The 20,570-nt window shown below is 41.2% G+C and overlaps 1 protein-coding gene across 1 annotated transcript; it reads right to left on the bottom strand.

Annotated features, from left to right (window-relative positions):
- Window positions 1–425: 425 nt before the first annotated feature.
- ndufs4 (NADH:ubiquinone oxidoreductase subunit S4) lies at window positions 426–19,676 on the bottom strand. Its single transcript, XM_077561725.1, has 5 exons — window positions 19,518–19,676; window positions 17,900–17,978; window positions 2,548–2,720; window positions 2,403–2,476; window positions 426–645 (listed from the first exon to the last, which is right to left on the bottom strand). The coding sequence occupies exons 1-5, from the start codon at window positions 19,619–19,621 to the stop codon at window positions 542–544; spliced, it is 534 nt and encodes a 177-aa protein (XP_077417851.1). The 5' UTR covers window positions 19,622–19,676; the 3' UTR covers window positions 426–541.
- Between the last annotated feature and the right edge of the window lie 894 nt (window positions 19,677–20,570).

Here is a 20,570-nt window from a genome sequence, read left to right as displayed (position 1 = left end):
CCGTTCCTCTTTCCCACTGTCAAGTCCATTTAGAGGTTTGATGTGTTGCCTAAAGACCACAGGCGCGATTTTAGCGACATGGATTTGACTGACAATTGTATTGTCTGTCATGCAAAGAATTGACAATGCAAAAGGCTACTTTTTGGAATAAAGCGTGTGAAGAACTCACCATGTTGTCTTGCGGGCGGAACCGTCATCTGTGGAAAGAAAACTCCAAAGGCAGATGGAAACAATACGTCGGCCAGAAAAACACAGCCGGTTTAGCCAACACATATATTTATCCCATCGTTTAAACAGGTTGCGATTGTACTAATCGAATCTGTTCCTCTTCAGCCTCCTCACACTTCATGAATCAAGTGCGAATTATTAGGAAGTCGCTAATGAGGTGAATGTTTGAAAAATGAAAAGCCATAACGACGGCAAGGTTTTGGTTTCAACGTGTGATGTCGTTTTTATTGACAGTAATTGTACAAGTCGGCCCAGCCGCGGGCGGGAGGGACAACGGGGGAGGTCACGGCGACTAACAGACGCCCAGACGGGTTTACTTAGCGGACCTTCTGGTTCTCTTATCCCAAGAGAAGTTGGCTCCGTAGGATTTGACGCGAGGATTTGGGCTCCGTTTGTCGGTGATGTGGTAGCTCCAACCTGGAGGGCAAACAGCAGCGTGAGTGATGGGCGTGGCGTATGTTCGCCTTGGAGCGCTTCCAACCGCGGCGAAGGCGTCGGGTGGACGTCGGCGAGCTGGCTGTTGTCACCCGGTCGTAAACACAGGACGGCCGTCTTTTCAACAAACTTTTTCCACATGTGCTCACGGGACGGACATCGGCACGTTTCAATCCGCTCGCTCACACTTTGGACGCGATTATTTCAAGTTGCATGCCACCATCTTTATCTGTGAATGTATATTTCAAGCCGTCCGTGTGATCGTCAGTGCTATTTGAGTAGAAACTTTGTATTTAACTCAAAAAGTCAACCAGTCTTCACTATGATGGAGGGCGTTTGATCCTATAAGGATCAAAAATGGACCGATCTACTCATCGGTCAATTTGACCCAACTTTCTGGGTTGTTTTATATAAAATGACCCCATTTTTAGACCCAAGTAAAGGATCTGACCAATATTCATTTATGAGTTGTTTTACTCTGAAAGACACTTTTTTTTTTCTTTTTTTACTCAAAGTTGGGTCAGATCGACCCAAGTAGATGATGGGTCCATTTTTGACACGTAGTTGGGTTATTTTTGACACAACTCTTTTTAGAGTGTAGTATGGTAGGGAGCAACATCGGCTTGCATATTTACACATTATATAACAACATCTACAAGTATTAATTAACTTTCTATAGCTGATAACTTATTTTTTATGAAAATATCTTGTTTCCAAAAGAATACACAATGAGTATCAATTGAAATATTGCGACATTCTCTCTCATCCATGAATTAAAGACAGAAGAGATAATCAAGACAGAATAGTAGTAATAGACCAGGGCCGATACCGATTATTAGTAATCAAAGAGGCCAATAACCAATATTTGGAGCCGATATTAATTTACAGTAAGAGAGAAAATATTACCATCAAAATTTTTAAAACTTAACTTTGTTAAAATGCGATTGTGTTGTGCATGTTTTTATTTAATTTTAAGCAGAGAATATACAGCTTTGTTTTAAAATTCTAACAAAAAGTGCAGGGAGCTTCTAGGTTTAAAATATGTGAAGCAAAATTAAAAAAAAATAAACAAGTAAATAGCTCCCTAAAGTTTCTACAGTGAAGATATTTTACCAATCTTCAACAGTACTGAACTGTTCCCAGTGTCAGCAGAAGCTCTTATAAAGTTAAGCGAATTTTTTAAGAAATAAATGAAGTTCCCCGAATTGAACGCCGTTTAAAATGGATCTCTCACATTAATATCTGACTGAGTTATGATTGCTTGGGAATGTAGCAATTCTAGTGAATGGGTTCGTAATAATTCTCAAAAGATGTTCACAGACAGTAAAAAAATCACAAGTACTGTGAACATCTTTACAACTTTTCGCAACACTTTACAAACCCAGACAAAAACCCCAAATTCATTACGTTTGTAAGCATTCGCCGCTAAGTGAGATACCAGCTTTATTGGCATTCATATTTGGGAAAAAAGCCCAATGGCAAATTGCCAATATTCATCAAAATGCCAAATACCGGCGCCGATAATCAGCCTGGCCAATAATCAGAATAGTCGACTTAATCGTGAATGAACAAACCCGTTTCCTTCCATAGCTCTCTCTTCCCATTAAGTGCGACAGACAATTGGTATCATATGGTAACATTTCCGGGTCCTTTGCAGTAGCAATGCCCATAGAAATGCCTAGTGGACTGAACTAAACCAAACCAGGACACACCGCTTAAAAGTTCTGAAACATAATTACCGTTTTTCTCCGCAAAAGCAATGGCGTCTTCCTTGGAGGAGAAAGACAGCAACATGTTGGATAAGGGATCAGCACTGCGAAACAAAAAATGAAAAGTCAATCAAGAACCTTGTACGTAAAACACATTTGAAGAGCGCTTTCGTACGTTGAGGCCCAGCCCATCAGCGGGTTCTCCCAACGTTCCCTGGTGTCAAAGTCCATCTTCCACTTCTTGGTGCTGTTCACTCCCGACTGCATGGCGGTTTTGGCGGGCACGAAGATGTGAACTTTGCGTGTTTTCACGTGCTCCTCCGGCACCCCTGTCACAGGAGTGATGTCCTGGGAGCACACATAGGAGCGGCAAAATAAGCATGTCGTCACACGCAGTTGATAAGGTGACTTGAGGTGAACATCTGCTGCAGATGCTACGTTATTTTGGCAATCGGCTAAACTGCGCTCTTCCAGGATTTTCAATTCGATTTGTTAAATGATGTCTTTTCCCCCCCTCAACATGTGAACATAAAAAGATTTGCGAGGAGGAGGGGAGGTTCATGCGAGAAGGTTGACTTGCAGGTGCTCCAAAAAACGCCAATGTACTTTCCATGCCAGAATCATAGAAGAGAGCAGAAGCTACCTTGTAAATCATGCAGGCTTTGCATGCATCAGCAAATATGTATGTCCACTTTTATGCTATACACTAAAAATGTTTTATTGTTTTGAACATATATTTAAAGGTAACGTTAATGTCAACATTTCATAAAGATATATCTTTCCCACAGCTGTCCAGAAACTCAAGTTGCCTTCAGTTCTTTTAAACACAAGACAAAAGCCTACAGTGCCTCTCCAAAGGGCCAGTGACCCGAGTCCCGGTTAGACCCTTTTCACCAAAATCCAGAGGTGGAAAATCCAGGTCCAGAAAGTAAAAACCCTGCCACAGTTTGGCTTTAGCGCCTGATGCTAGCTAGCTAGCTCACCAGCTGCCACAGTTATCTCCCTAGCTGCACTGGGTTTTACTTTCTGGACCTAGCTAGCTATCTCCCTAGCAGGTAAACGAGCTAGCTAGCTCCATGGTGTTCGTTTACCTGCCACAGTTTGCTTTAGCCCCGGATGCTAGCTAGCTAGTGAAGAGGAATAAAAAATATCTGTCCTCTTTGCGTGTTCCAAAAGTTGAAGACAGATTTAATGTAAGAAAAAACACCTTTGCAAAAATGATTTTATTTGACAGAGATCTCTGGACATCGTGACAGTCTCCAATTCATCACTTAACAGGTGGAATTCAGAGCGCCGAATGTGCCCCTTCCGCGTGTAAAATGGCTTCTTATAGTTAAAACCGACCGCCTCTCTTTCATTTGTAGACAAAACATACTCTCTGGGTACTTTTCCATGAGCGATGGCGAAAACAGAGTCAGGGGTGCGTGTTCGAAACAGATTCTGTTCTCAAGGACCAAATGTGTTTTCCCACAGAGAAGGAACTTCTAGACCAAATAATATGTCCCAGCTTAAGGTCAAATTATACTGAGTTCAACACTACTTGCTATCCACGTCCACAAAACATTTCGACAAGGTTAATATAAAGATGTTAAAATGTTAACAATGTATAACAATGGTTAATATATGAAATGAAGTATTAAAAATGTTAATAATATCTAACACTAGCTAGCTAGCTCACCAGCTGCCACAGTTTGCTCCCTAGCTAGCTAGCATCAGGGGCTAAAGCCAAACTGTGGCAGGGGTTTTACTTTCTGGACCTAGCTAGCTATCTCCCTAGCTGGTAAACGAGCTAGCTAGCTCCATGGTGCTCGTTTACCTGCCACAGTTTGCTTTAGCCCCTGATGCTAGCTAGCTAGCTAGCTCACTAGCTGCCACAGTTTGCTCCCTAGCTAGCTAGCATCAGGGGCTAAAGCCAAACTGTGGCAGGGGTTTTACTTTCTGGACCTAGCTAGCTATCTCCCTAGCAGGTAAACGAGCTAGTTAGCGCCATGGTGCTCGTTTACAGTTTGGCTTTAGTGCCTGATGCTAGCTAGCTAGCTCCCTAGCTGCCACAGTTTGCTTCCTAGCTCCCTAGCTAACTAGCATCAGGGGCTTAAGGCAAACTATGGCAGGGTTTTTACTTTCTGGACCTAGCTAGCTAGCTCCCTAGCAGGTAACACAAGCATCATGGAGCTAGCTAGGGAGTTATCTAGCTAGCACCTGCGGCTAATGCCAAACTGTGGCAAGTTTTTTTTTTTACTTTCTAGACCTTGATTTGCCACCTCTGCCAATATTATTATTACTCATTTTGGAACTTAAAGTTAACAGAACTATTTTTTTTGGGGGGGGGGGTTCATGATTGTGGTGATATATTTACTCTAGAGGTGTCAAACTTAATGGATGAAAACGACAACTAATTGATTATGAAATTAAGAAAGAACCCTTTTTTTCTTCTTTTTTTAATTAACTCTTTGACTGCCAGACGTTTTCAGAAAAGGGATGCCGTGTGTGCCAGCCGATTTAAGCATTTTGACTGATCTTTCAAGGTCCACAGAAAATAATGTGTTTGGACTATGGAAGTACACGTACTACCAAATGAAAGATTGGGCTCTCATCTTTCATCAGAAAAAAAAGTTTGTTTCTACCTTATTCCGTTTTTCAGTAATCAACAATAAAAAATGGTTAGTTTCACCTCTGTTTTGAAACAAACGTCTTTTAACGTCTTTGGCACTCCTCCCTAGGGTTTTAATAAACGTTATTTAACGTTTTTGGCAGTCAAAGAGTTAATCTGCATAATCATTCAAAGCTAGTGCAGAGTTTCCCCCAGCGTTTTATTCGTCTGACGGCAGACCAGGCAAATCTCACTCCATATAAACTATTTGATTCATCGATGGAATACTCGATTCTAAAATGATTCGATAGTGACATGGCAAGCCCAATTTCACACCAAGAGAAAGTAGGCCACTGTGACAAGAAGATGGAATAGTTAGGGGGGGGTTGGTGATGATGTATTTTCCGGAGCAACTGGTGGCCCTTCAAGCTATATCAAAGATCAGGTCCAATTCTTGCCCGAATTAGCAAACAAGCGATGTGAAGCGGGCGACAAACCCCAGACGAACCTCCCATCGCGCCGGCAGCAGCCACCCAAGACTGAGGCCTTCCCATTCAATTGAAGAATTTTACACGTTTCAATGGCCATTACAACTTCAAAGAATCAAATTTTCATCATTGTCTGCCATCCGCCGCTTGATTTGTAGAGAGGAGGAAGGGAGGGTGGCGGGGGTCGCTTTGCATGAACTCCACACACAAAAGCCCGTCTATGCTGCGGCAAAAGAGCTTCCAATGCTATTGTAAATGACAGGTCCAACTACGAAACTACTAAACATCTTTGGCCGTGCTGCGACTCAATGTAATCATAAACAAGATCTGCACATTGAAAGGATTGTGAAGAGGAAAGGAGGGACAAAAAGGGGGAGAAGAATTCACAAGTGCTTGGTAATTATTTCCGTCTGCCCCATCTACTTAACCTTAACAATTCCTGCGTGTCGCCGAGAAGAGAAAAACATGTTCTCTTCACCCGAAGGGAGAGCGGCGAATGGCTGATGACACAAGAACAGCCAAGACAGTGTGAGAGTGCAACTAAATTAAGACGCCTAAGTTTTCCTTTTCTTTCTTTTTTTTTTTTTTTTTTAGCAAGTAGGAAGCTGTTGAAGAAACCCAAACATGTTGCCGTCGGCTGGATTTAAGTAGCAATTGTATGCGGACCGATGACAGAAGGATCCAAGGGCGGAGACCAAACCATGACTTGATTCTCAGCATTCACATCGGACATTTCAAATAAATTTCCTCCCCAAAAAATTATATTTACACTCTGGAGCGATTTAATGCACTTTTTGCCTGAAAAATACGGTAATCCATTGGTCATTTGGTACCAGGCTGCACAGTTTAAGTCTATAGGGGGGGAAATTAGCTGAACATATGTTAGAATAAATGTACACAAGTTATCCCATATTTACTCTTATAGTATTGCAAAGCATGGCTCATGCTCCTGCAGCTGGCCCTTATCACAAGATAAGGACTAAAACATTTTGTTGTTGGAGCGCCAAAGAAAAAGACACATCTGTATTATTCTGCTGTGTGTACCCTCCCTCCCCTTTAGAGCAGCAACGGCTGTGTAGAGAACGTCCCGTAAAAAAATAAATAGAGGAGGCCTGGCTTAATGTGCCCAGTTCTCCTCACGAGCAAAAATAATTTAAATCTCTTGTCTTCCTTCCTTGTCTATTTTTTATTAAATGTTCTAGGTTGACTAAACCTGACAGCATATACGTCTCAATCGGGAATGTACTGAACATCATCATTACGGTGAGAATGTTTGATTTTTGCCATTTACAGGTCAGGTGATTAAACTTTTTAATCGTAATTAATCGCATGACTTCAATAGTTAACTCACAATTAATTGCATATTTTATATCTGTTATAAATGGGGAGAAAAAATCTAAATTTGTATACTCTTGTTAACATAGAAGTAGGAAAAAATAAATTAATAGAAATATGGCTGCATCTTTTAATCATTGATAGTAATTTCATAATTCATAAAACTGACTTAAAATTAAAAAGATGTGTTGTAAAAAAAAAAAAAAACTGTGTGATATTGTGTTGTGTTGGTCATTTTTCTGCCACCAGGTGGCATAATTGCATTTGTAAGACATTGGTGACAGCTCAGTGCATTTTCCTTTTCATATTAAGAGCTGCCGAATCTTTAACATGAAGTAACTTGTGAAATTCTGCACATTTTAAAAATGGTAAAATACAACTTGACCCAACTTGATTGTTATTACCGTAAATGTATTACTGTTAAATTTTGACATGGACGTATCTGCTGCATTGCTGCTAGAATTCCCCCAGTACAGGCTTTCTAAGTAAGGGCCGTTCATTAATTGCGCATTTAAAAAATGACTCCAAATAAACCGACACATTTTGACAGCCCAAGTTTTGACACAGAAAAGTAAGAATGCATTTTTCTTTACATTCCCTCGACAAGAAGTACATGTTATGTACAGCAGCATTAGTGTGAACACTTGATACTCCGATTTCACCATCCAGACGTAAGAGAAGTAGTACGGTGAGTGATTCATCCGGATTGAGTGGTGCTTGAATCACATCTCACTCAAAGGTCCTTGATGAAGGCGGTAGGATGTGTCAAAACAAAAGCACTGGAAACACACTTAGCTCATTATGGGTCCACTGTAAGCACAAGTAGCAGTCTAGACTTGGACCATGCCTGCATACATGAGACCGAGCACTCACGAGGTGATCGGCCCCGGCAGACTGCGGGCCACAATACCGGGGATTCACAAAGGGAACGATTGTGGCTGGAATGCGCTGTGTTCCCAGGAGGACTAGGCAAGAGCCTTTACAAAAGGAAAAACCCGCACGGTGGGCACTTTTTTCTTCTGCCACGTACAGGAAGCAAAAATGAGAACGATCAAGTTTGACACTATTCACAGGGCCTTCACGGGGCCCGACAATACCTGGCTGCGCGGACAGAATGCAGAGCTTAAGAGCGGGGGGGCGCGGGCGCTAAAGTCTCCGTCACGTGAAAGCGTGTCGGTATTTGTGACACCTCCGGGCCGCATGCCAAATAAAGAGCACGGGGGGCTTGTCGCGGTGGGGCCGCCACAATGCTGCAAGCCGCTACCCCTCATGCGCGGTTGCATAAACACCGCATGCACATGATAACAAGCACAATATGGCTGCCGAGATAGGCTGTAAGAATGTATTTCTGAACTGCAGGTTGAAGCACAATAACAATGTGAGATTTTTTGTATCCATGAAATCAAAGATATTTGGCCCTATTTTGGCATTTCAAGTTAAGTCTGACTTCCTGTCCGCTGGAGCATTTTGTTATTTTGCACTTGGATGACCTCCCCTCCTTTAATCCTCATTGGTTACGTTCAATCTGCCATTAATGACCATGAATGTCAGACTTTTTAGAGTTGTTTCCCAAAAAAACTATCAAGGCACAGCTAAGGATGCTTAGCGAGGATCAAAAAAGCGCAGCCGTGTGTGCGTGTGTGACAGACACAAAACTTTCTTCAAGCCAACATCGTGTCCATATTGTTTGAATGATTTACACAAGATTGTTCACATTTCCTGCAGTGCATTTCCCACAGTTTCAACAGTGGAAATTCAAACCTACTTTTGCCTCCTCGGTGATATCTGCTCTCAACGTGCTTGCTGATTTCATTTGCAGATCTACTTTTAAAAAAAAAAAAGAAAAAAAAGTAGGGGACATTTTAAGGATTTTTGTGGCGAAAGTAAATGGAAATAAAAGTGCCTTGAAAATATTTCTGACTAAGGACATCCAAGAAAACGCACTGGACAATTCATCTGAGATCACGAGCGGCCAAGTTGGATGAAGGTAGAAAACTCGTGGGGGATAAGGACTAGCAGCTAATACCGAAGGACCTCACGGAGTTTTGGCGGATCGTCGCCAAGATCTGGGAGCGGCGAGTCCTCTGCGCCGTTACTGTTTGTTCGCTTAACCCCGCTTTTCTCGCTCGAACACTTGATACTCCCCTTGCGACTATTGAGAAGAAGAGGATTATTTTAGTCCTAAAACAAACCATAAAAAGAAAATTCACATCTGTTTGTGTTGCTCCTTGACGGCTCAATTATTAGAAAATCATCTGCGCGTGACGACGCCAAGAGGTGGACGTGCACAGCGTTAGCATAGTAGACCTCAGCTACTATTTTTTGGGTTGCTTTTTCTTTAGCACTTACTGTATATACAGTAAATATTTTTACATTTAGAAGTGGCTACATCTTTTCAGTGCTGTCACTATCGAATATTTTTTTGAATCGATTAATCTATCGATTATTCAATTAATTAATCAACTAATCTGATTCATTTTAATTTTGCATTAAAGTGTATTAAAAAACATTTTTTCCTTGATTTCTGCTTATTAACTAATTTCCTTGCAAAAACATATAAATACATTCTATTTCAAATGTTTCAAGTGACCCAAAGACATATTTATACGTTTTTTTAATGCTCGAGCATACATAAGTCTTTGATGCAGCCTCTCAACTGCACAGAACGGCTGAAGCAATGGTAGTGATTACAAAAACGGCCAGCAGGTGGAAGTAGAGTATAAGAGATCAACCGGGGCCATGTTGCAACGAGCTCTTTTCCCCAGTATTTTAAATAGATTTGTAAATAATGAGGAAATGTTGCTGTATTGTAATGCTAATTGCTTCTAAACAGAAACAGATAGAAATATACTTTTTTTCTGATGAAAGAAGAGACATTTTTTTCTTTTGGTATGTTCCATGTTTTTATAGCAATAGAACACAATATTCTGCGGGCCTTGCAATATCAGTCAAAATCCAGTGAAACAGCCGGGAGTGAAAGGGGATTGCATCAGTAAAAATGGCTGGGAGTCATCAAAACAGATGTTTGCAAATGTCTTATTTTGAGACACAGAAGATAATCAGTCTTCTTTCATGAAGAACTACAGAAATCAATGAACAATTACTGTTTATATGCTGGAATCAGAGGATTTAGAAAATTTTAAATAAAAAAAAGAATGGCTCCAAACGATTACTCGATTATTAAAATAGTTGTCGATTACTTTGATAATCGATTATTTGTCGATTAATTTTGACAGCTCTACATCTTTTTACACTTGCCCTCAAGTGGTACAACTTTCCTTATTCTAGAGTCAGATTATTTGCTATTATTTGTGCTACCTATAAATAAGGGAATTCAGTTCATTCTAATATGACAACTAAAGTAATTGATTGAATGACTGACCGATGGACCCCGATTGTTTGGCAAAATGTCTCACTCGGCAGCAGACGCCATGACAGCTATGACACCTCGGTCATACGGTCAGACTGTCGTAGCACAAACATCCGTACGGCAAAGCTGCAGCTCGGCAGCCCGGAGAGGTCGGGGGGTCAGCGGAGCTGAATCATGTTGAGTCAGCATGTGTTGAAAACCCAAACACATCACCCTTAACCCCACCCCCAGCCCCGGTGTCCAGGCAGCACCCAGACCCAGACCCTCACTCAACAACCTCCGCCGGTTCCCACCTTGGCAACATCTTTGAAGTGTAAAAAGTGTGCCAATTACGGATTTGTACGTAGAAACAAATCTCAGGTTGCTTGCTCATGTATGCGAGTGGGCGTGGCCAAGAGAACAAGAAGCAGCTGGCGCGAGGGTCATCTCGAATCTCACATTACGCATACCATCAGGATGGAAAAGACCGGATGGACCTTTTTGGCTATCATGTCTGCCGTGTAGCAGCATCCTATGCATGCTTGATTTGTGTGTTTTTTGGGACAGATGTTGCCAGTTTATGCCAAAATGACTTTGAAGCCTCCATCTTTACTAAAATAGCGCAGATCCAGAACAACTGATTTGCCAACACTGGACTGCAATCAATATAAAGAATAACTGTTGACACATTGTTGTTAGCACACTTGAAGCCCCGACGAAAATGTGTTTGGAATGACAGCTTCATGAGTCTAAAATACCTGAAAGGCGATCTGAAATGGAACCAGCTATTAGAATTTGTCACTCATTAATCCTGCCTGTCTGTAGTCTGGAGTCTCCCGACAAATCTCAACAGAGATACGTTAACTCTTTGGTGGATTAGTCGACTCAGTCAGTCCATTTGTTTTGTGGCACAACTACAACAAGTAGCCAGGAGGGGGATAAAAGACGTGTTTTCACATGAAATCAGACGGCGTCTATATTATAAACATACTGTGTCCCTCGGAGTAAACACAAGTAGCATGCAAGCTGCCAACAAGACTTGGAAACTGCCTATAAAATTGCTCAATACTGACAGAGCTGAGGACTCCTCTTAAGAGGCTTTAGTCTCTACGGAAGAGAGTGTTAATGAATGAAGTCCTATTTAGTGGATGATGCATAATAAAGCCACTTGTCTGACGCCCTTCAAAGACATCCGACATCCGCAGACACAGCTGACATTTTTTTATTTCACGTGCCTTTCCAGAGGGCGACCAGACAAAACACACTTGAGTTTGTGTCTGGGGTGGGTGCGAGGGGGGGGATGGGGAGGTGGGGTTGGGTCTGGTGTCGCGAACGTGCTCGGTGTCTGAGGCTAGACAGCCGTAGAGAATATACACCCCTGTGCTGCAGACTTAAAACTGCTTGGGCTAAATATAGCCCGCCTGCGAGCGGTTTGCGTTTTATAGTGATTCCTCTTCACTGGGCAAAGAAACACATTTGATTTGAGTTTTATGTTGTGTTATTAGTATGACATCAAGTTTACTGTTTGAGTAACAGTAGCTTTTAATGCCATGGTGAGAATCAGGTCAGGTTTCTATCCAATTGTTTTGAATTTTTTAAGCAAATTTACTGAAAATGCGCAAAACATTCCATCTGTTCTTCTTTTGCGAATACTGCGAGGGGACTCCGCCGCTGTAGGTGGCGCTATACACCATAGAGATGTGATCCACCAGAAGACGAGCAGGAAGCGACTGCGCCGTGCGATGACATCGTATGAGTTTGCTTTTGTAGTTCTTAATAAACGGTAGCGCTGCTTTGCTGTTTTCCATCTAAAATAACATAAATATTCGCTTCTTTAATTCATTCCAATAAGATTTCAGTTTTGTCGTCTCTCCAAACATACCGCTCGACATTGCGTTGGGACTACAAACATGTATCCGCAAATTCGCATTTTTCTTTTTTTCGATACGCTTCAAAATCCACCAGCTCCCAGCGTTAAAATTTTTTTGCAAATCTTGGGCCCTTTTTCGAATTACAAGCGTTTCCATTCGGTTTTATTTTCGGATTTCTTGAAAATTCTAATAAAAATGGGTGGATGGAAACCTAACTAATTTCTACTCTCTAACTAATGGTATTAGTTAATTAATTCGATAATGAAACAAAGGGACTCTTTCTCCAACCACTAATGCTCAGTTTGGATTGATTATTTATCCTGTTCATTTTTATCTCTGTATCCACTGTCCAGGTAGCAGGATCAGACAAAAACAACGTAATCATTTCCACAAAATGACGTGGGGGTAACCCACTGGTAAAAGGCAAACATTTTATTCCTATTCTTAATAAAAAGTACATTATGAATGGTTATGTACCAGAGGGTAAGTAAGTAAAGTCACTTTCCTTTCTTTGGTCCTTCCTCGGGTCTCCTGACGGCCTCACGACTCTGGCTAGAAGTGTTCGGTTTAGGTGAACGGTATGGGATTTTTTTATAGGTCTTAGGTGAACTAATGAATACACACACACTCACACGCACGCACATACAAAATAAATAAGAATTTAAAAAAAATAAAATAAATTTTAAAAAAGAGAGCAATGATGATATGTCAAATCGATAAAATTACCGAATGAACTCTCCAGAAAAAAAATTAAAAAAATAAAAATAAAAATAAATGAATGGTTATGTACCCAAGTTGTACAGAAATGGGGATGATTCAAAACAGAACTGGACTTTTGGTTTGTGCAAGGTTTGTGCTCTAGCCATGGCTGAGGAATTACAATGCCACCTGGAAGAATATACATGCATAGGAGGCGAATGAACAGTTTCCACGGCCGTCCGCCTCGAGGACTGCTTCTCAAGCCTTCCTCGAGTACCCCGATCCAGCCTGTTTTGCATGTCTCCCCAGCCAACAAAGCTGAGGATCGTTATCGGACTTCATGCAAAGCTTGCTGGTGAGCTGATCGCTTGAAACACCTGTGTCGCTTGTGGGAGACGTGGAAAACAGGCTGGATGAGGGTACTCGAGGACTGCGGCGGAGAACGACTGCCCTAGAGTACCCCCATCACTTGAGGCTGAGTTGCTCTTGCGCAATACATGAATGTGTTCATGAGTCATAATCCCTACTGAGGGCCTTTCTATTTGTAGTTCCCACTTCCATCTTTGTAAAGGCAGAAGGTTTGATACAGGTCCTGATTAGAGGGTTTAAGGTGTACATAATTCAGAACAATGAGGTTACATAAGCCACCAACCCACTACATCTTTTGGGTGGTTTTTGAGAAGTTGCTGACAGCCTAACTCGCACCGATGAGAACATAGCCTCGTTGGCAGAAGTAATAACTGCGCCGTCCAAAACTTCCCTACGCCATACGAACCAAGCAAAAGCGTGATTGGTTGTGACACAATTAGGACGATGATAATTGGACGCATCTTGGAGCTGTCATGTATTTCATAACAAGACGGCACGGACTTGGCGCCAAGAAAGACGTGGTTCGGTTTTCTCACAATCAGATCAGTTCAGTTAGACGTTATCTGAGAACATTGCAGTTCTACCGCTGGCTCCAATGGCGGTGGTGCCGCACAACTATAAAGGAAGCGGGAACAATTGTGAGGGGCTTATGAATGTACCCTGTGTCTACCACCTTGATTGACAATCTGACATTTTGCATTTTGATTTCAGTTAAGGGCTGAACACCCCACAGAGTTTGAACCACAAATCTTTTTTTTTTCTCAGATGGGACGTTAGATGCCCAGCAAAGACTCTACAAGAAAGTAAATATTTTTCCCAATTAGAAGACTCACCGTGCTAAAGCATCCAACGGGCCAAATAGTTTCATGCTTCAGCATATGTCTTTTTCTTTGCCTCCCCTCTCAATTCCCCGCTCACCAATAACCTGCCTCCTCTCCCTTGTAAAAACCGAAGTGCCTTAAGAGAACTCTATAACAAGGCTTCACAAGCACTTTAAGATGATGGTGTTGTCTTTATGTGGCGAGAGGGAGCGCGCTTGCCCTTGGCTAAATTCAACATAGATACTCAGACATATTGGCATTGGATTATCGCTTTTTTTTTTTTTTTACGTACTTTCCGGGACTAGCGGTGTAAACTATCTATGCCAAAAGGGTGAGAAAGCAAAGCAGAAGGCTGGGCCACGAGTGAGGGAGGTCGCAGACATTCCGTGTAAAGCTGTGTATCAGTGGCCTGCCAGCCGGACGCTGGGAGCTGCCCAGCATGCTTAATCAAACAGTAATTACAAACAAAAGCAGGTCGGCATGGGCAGTCTCGGGAACAGCTCTGGGCACTGGGGCTCCATCACGCAGGGCTTTTTTTTTCATCCCTTCTTTTTGGCAGGGTCTCAATTGAGGCGCTTTTTCGACAATGTGCTCAGAGACATGTCAAACGTTTACATTCTTGCACAATATGCTAAGTATTAAGTTTAGTCCATCTGCATAGACGTTCACTTAAACGGAAATGATTTCAATTTGTTTCCTCTAGATATGAATGGCTTCTAGAAAAGAATTATTTTTTGTTCATTTAAAATGTATGGTGCAACAAATAAATGCTAGTTGCTATCCAATAAACCTTACGGTATATTTTTCCCCGCAACATTTAAGAATGTCACTGATGTGTGTATAGTCGACACTAAAATCTGCTTTATATGGAATACCAGACTTTTCTGTTTTATTAATACTCTAACAACATAAGCTTCCTAGTCTTACAACATCCAGCAAATAATTGGTTTATTCATCTCAGTTTTCGTTCTAAGCTCTAGCAAAATCCTGAGCTCCAGGAGACCCCCCCCCCCCCCCACTCCTCAAACCTCCCAATCCATCTGTAATGGAGATGAGCAATGCACAAACTGCGGACGCAAGTTCCTGTAAGCATTGTTTTGTTTGGGACAGATGGGATCGATGGGCAAGATACTGAATGTCACCCAAAGATTCAGACAAGACTTTTTGGCGCTATATCAAAAGATCGTTTGGCCGCGGCCAATATGCAAGCTCATCTAAATGAGGTTATTCAGAAACGTTGGCACCGCCACACAGCACTTTCTCCTCGGGCTGCTCGGGAGGGAGGCCGCATGCAGACCCGACATAACCTCTCGGCCGACTGAGACCTTTGTTTGATTGGTCTAACCAGAAAGCAATTCGCACTTATTGACGTCCGGATGAACGACTAGCGTGCTGACATAGTCTGAATGGCCAAAAAGGAGAGTGCTCCCATTAGCCTCTACCATGTGAGACGGGGGGGCCGCGGTACTGTAAACAGCTGAGGGCCTCTCTTTTTGGGCCCGTCTGAGCAAGTGTTGGAGTTCTTCCCGCCGTCGCCAGTAACAGCGGCCCACAAAGGGTCCTCTGTGGCCGGCAACACTGAAGTGGCCACTGTCTTTTTTCGCGAGTCTCAGGGTGTCTCACAAACTTTTTCCAAGCTTCTTTTCTTTCACCGCCGCCCCCTCCTCATTTTTGAGGCCCTTTTTTTTTTTTCTCCTCTCTGCTGTTCCTCTCAGTAGCCCCCACTGAGAGGACAGAGACAGACACTCCACCCAGCCAAAGGTTTGTCTGCCAGTATGGTCAGCTTTGGTGCGGGACAAAAGCACACTGACGCTGCCCACACACAGAACCAAGCCCCCCACCCCACCCCACCCCCAACCCAGCAAACCCCAAAAACAAGCCCACAACAGACTCCCTTATTCTTACCAAACTCACTATTTATTATCTATTATCTCCCTTGTCTTTTAATGGCTTTAACAGTAGAAACTCTTAAGGTCCAGCACAATCTGCTCCCGGACAACTGTCCACCTCAGATTTGTTCAAAACCAATTCGATTTTTTTTTTTAAGAAACAATGGAAATATACACCATTGATAGATCACCAATGATCAGTTTCTCTCATTTTGCTTTCTATCGGTACATGTTTGTGTAAGCCATTTGTTTAAATTCTATAAATAAATGACAACAATTCCAAATATAAATATTGTCATTTAGAGCAATAGTTCGGAGAAATAAAGAGTTTAGTGTTTGTTTTGGTCTCTTTTTTTTTCAAAAACTTCCTTGTGACAAGAAAAAAACATTAACTACTGTTTAGAGAACGTTTAGAAAAAATTGCAACCTTGGACAAATCAGACAAACCCTGACGAGAAATCAACATTCACTCCCTTTGCAAACGTTTGCTCCCTCAGTGGGATACGGGTGAAAATCAGAATTGAATTGAATTAAATTGTCGGGCATTGTCCCCACCCAAGAATATGATTCATCTGTCTCCCACCATTTACGAATATTTCTCAGGCCGAATTTTATGCCCAGTACGTCTTAAAATAAAAATTGTAATTGTATTAAAAAAAAATTATATTATGATAGTAGAACAGCACTTTTTTCACCATTTCCTACATACATTTCCTTGCTTTATCGAACCCTTTAAAAAGGCTGTTTTGTTTGAAGCACACTAGTGACATACACGGTCTCATTCTCACCAATATGTGATGAGAATGAGTTTGTCTGAATTGCATTGAATTCACTTCCCATTACTGCCATTCATATTCAAATTCATATTCATCCATTGAATTGAATTGAATTGATATCTGAAATTCTTGAATTTCGCCCAGCACTGGACTCCACATACTTCACATAACTGCCAGTATATTTGCTTCTTTTTGTCTGCATCTTATGTGTCAGGTATTGCAAAATATTAGCTAACTGGTCTCTTAAGCTGAAGAAGTCTTTTGTGGCTTTTGAGGTTCCACTGCATTTCAAAGAATCTGCTTTTGTTTTCACTTTTATTGGTGTGGGTTTCAAAAACTGTGCTACTTCATATGAAAAGTATGAACAAACCCCCTAAAGACTCATTGTGTGGGATGTTTTTACAAAATTAAATTAAGCTGAAAAATATGAGCAAGTTCATGAGTAATAAATTCAGAAGAATCGGAATGTGAAGACTGCAAGTTCAACATAGAAGGCACAAAGTGGATCATAAGACAAAAGCTGCATTAGGTCCGTATTAATTTACAGTGTATTCACAAAGCAGCCTCTGAAGTTCAAAATAAACTGTAAGGTACACATAAATTAGCAGCACAGTGTGCTAGTGTTTAGAACATCTACATCTACATCAGTTCTGAGGTTTGGGGTTTGGATCTTGGCTCATGGTCTCTTGTGAGGGATTTGGATGTTCTTCTGTGGTTGTGTGGGTGTACTCCTGGTTTGCTTCATCCCACATTCCAAAAGCTTACACATTAAAAGTTCAATGCAGACTGTGGACAAGAAATTGCCCAAAAGTATGAATGCTTGTTTGGTTCTATGAAGCAATTGATTGGCGACCAGGCTTCAGCTACCCAGTGACCTTAATGAGGACAAGCACTACATAGAAGATGGATGGATGGATAGATGATATTACCCTCCTTTGGTTGTCTGCATTCATTAATAGTCAATTAAAATAATAAAAAACACTTTTCGTAGGTGGATTAGAAGATTGCTGCGTTTAAGGTAATGAGTATTATTGAAATCACAGTTTGTTTGTTGTTTAAATATTTTGTAATAGTCATTTTTTTATTCCACCTTACCTTAAGCATGTCGCCAGCCAGCACAAATCACTGTATCATAATTATAGTGCTTGCCAGTATTTCACACAGTTTCCAATTTGACTGATTCCAGGGTCAATTTGGCAGACTGGAAGAGTTTGTAACATTTTCTTCCACAAAAGCGTAATTGTTCTGGCCTCTGATAAAACCATTGTGTAGTTGGAAAGCAGCGCATGAGACACGCATCAATTTGTGTGTCACGTTGTAACAAGGAAAGAGGTCCTTACCAGTTTCTCATCAACTGTGATAAGCTGCGTGTCTCGTCCCGCTCCCTCTGCCAGCCTTTGTGCGGACGTGCTTGTAAACCTAAAATCATTAGATATGCATTACACACAGAGAAAAACAAATCATAAAATACATGACAAGCGGCAAAAGTGACAATTACGCAGGTCAGACTATCGCGGAAAATGAAGCGGCCAAGTGGGAACCCCCTCCCACCCCAACTATTACTTCTGTCTGGTGAATTTCTGGCCGAGTGTGGCTCTCATCCTAATGACAGGACGTGCTTCGTGTCAACTGTGGTCAACTGTCCGACGAGGACCGACTGTGTAGCTCTTTGTCAATGTGCAATGCGCATCCACAGCGTCATTCTTTTGAACAACCACAAAGACGCTCCTCCGCTTTGCCCTCTTGTAGTGTCGGTGCCGATACTGTACGGATTTGAAAAACATCATTCGATGATGCGTCACAAGCATATATTCTTCCTACTCTTTGAAAGAGGATTTATATTGTATTAATGTCATTCCAATAGAGTGAGAATCTCGGTCAGGAGACTGACGCAATAATTGAGCAACACAACAAATCGTTAATTAAATTTGTTGCCAACTTGATTTTTATCGATTCGTTTTTGCGGCCCAAGTATTTTTAATCAGCTGAAATGCTACTTTTACTCTGTTACAGTCAGCTTGCTGCTTTGTATCAATTACTGCTTTGACTAGCTCAACCCGCAACATGGAAAACAACTTTTCAACTGATCACAAACAATCTACCACTGTGTGTACATTAATTAACATTTTAATGAATGTAATTGCTACCTCAAAGGCTAGTTTTCATTGGCAGCCCCTTTGCCGGATGTTACTGGGCATCCTAGAATAAATTAGATAAAAGAGTACCAAATGCCCAACAGATAGAGCTGTACATGATATGGCGATCAATTTTAGCATACATTACATTTTAAAACATTGCACAAATACTATAATATCACAATCTTTGTTCACATCTTCGGGTGTTAACAAGCCATTTCCTTGGCATTGTGGAGATTCACTAATTGATTGCGGTACTGAATTCCACTGGTGGGGTACCATTAAGGATAAGACTGCCTGGATGAATACATCAAGATTGTAGTTAGCTCCTCTGTTAGTAACAACTTACTTATCTTACTTAAGTAAAAATTTTGGCTACTCTCCCTTCCAGTCTAGACTTACGGAGTTTTGTTTTGTTTTTCCAGTCATGACAAAAAATGTTCAATAGATGTTTAGCTCCCGCAAAGAAATGTTGAACAACTGTAGTTTTCGACTCCAGCTGAGGTAGCATTGGCTAGTTACTAGCTGGATAGCCGAGTGTTAAAGGACGTTAGGACATTGTCTTTTATTTTATTATGTTTTAAGTCTTGACACAATCATTTAAAATTGTTAATGCGTACGTTTACCTTCCACTTATTGCCAATATTTTATTTAATAGGGCATAAACGTATCTGAAGTATACTTTTAACCGGTGGCAAGCTAGCCACACAGTCTGCGTGCTACATTCTCGTTCTCTATCTATTAAAAGTCGCATTTGTTCCAAATTCACTCCACGGCCGCCCAAACGAATGTCGAAGGACCACACAAATTAGGTCATATCTACCTGAGGGGGTTCAGGAACGCTTTAGAAGTCGCGTTTATCAAAGAAAGACGTCCCAGTCCCACAAGTGACATTGAGGTCGCCATGTTTGTTGTCAACAAGCACATACGGCAGCCGCGGAGGGGAAAAAGCAGTCAAGAACGCGAAAAAATGTGGCAGCCGGTAGAGTGACCAATTCATAGTCCAGACATGTTGAACATGAGGAAGAATTTTTTTCACAGCACATTAAACGAGTCATCACTTGCAGAATATGACAAAATCCATGCAAGCAATTGCTCCACAACGATGTCATGGTGAACGAAGTCCAAATGTGGTAAAAGTAACTACAAGTACAGAATGGATACCTACTGAAACAGCTCTTGTACTTAAGAAAAATAAAAATGACATAAAAATACTGACTTGGACATGTCTGTAAGTACGAAAATAAAATAAACACATAAATAAAATGCTGTCAATTATATTGGTTATTGCGGAATTAGAGGACATTTTAGGAACATACATTTGATAAATGGACAGTTTATTAGCTTTTTGTATGTTTTTGAGGGGGGGGGACAGGAAACTATCATTTGATTTGTACACTTTTAATGTTTTTTTGTTATATTAGTTGCTCTGTTTGGCATTCATAATTAAACATATATTGAAATATATTTCTGAATAATTCCTTTATGGTCAGCTTTGGTGAAAGAAATAAAATTCTATTTGAATACCAATTTAATGAACAGAATAGAAAGTCAATGTCGATTTTAACATTTGTGCTCAAGGGGTGTCAATATGTTCTGGCAACTGTTGCTGCCACTGTAATGTCTGTTATTGGCTGTAATTGGGGGTGGGGGCAGGTAAAATAAACACCCCCTACAGAAAAAACTTTAATCCAAGGTAAATGATCTAAGAATGCCAATTCACTTTGTTTATATTATGTACCTTTTTCATGGCATTCAGTTTTGACATGTAACCTATAAAGTTGCACAGACATGTTAAGCATGATTACACTGTAAGTTCTAAATGTATGTCAGTGCTTCCCAAAAAAAGTTCTTGCAGGCCTGACTTGACACTACT

This window comes from Vanacampus margaritifer, chromosome 3, assembly GCF_051991255.1.
Source record: "Vanacampus margaritifer isolate UIUO_Vmar chromosome 3, RoL_Vmar_1.0, whole genome shotgun sequence".
Classification (NCBI taxonomy): Eukaryota; Metazoa; Chordata; class Actinopteri; order Syngnathiformes; family Syngnathidae; genus Vanacampus; species Vanacampus margaritifer.
This window is presented reverse-complemented; position numbering and strand designations above follow the sequence as displayed.

Bases quoted from the DNA above. Each gene is read 5' to 3' on its own strand.
- ndufs4 (XM_077561725.1), bottom strand. From the start codon at position 19,621: ATGTGCTTGTTGACAACAAACATGGCGACCTCAATGTCACTTGTGGGA. The intron at 17,979-19,517 runs GTAGATATGACC...TAATGATTTTAG, and splicing joins GCGTTCCTGAACCCCCTCAG to GTTTACAAGCACGTCCGCAC. The intron at 2,477-2,547 runs GTACGAAAGCGC...TTTGTTTCGCAG, and splicing joins CTGATGGGCTGGGCCTCAAC to TGCTGATCCCTTATCCAACA.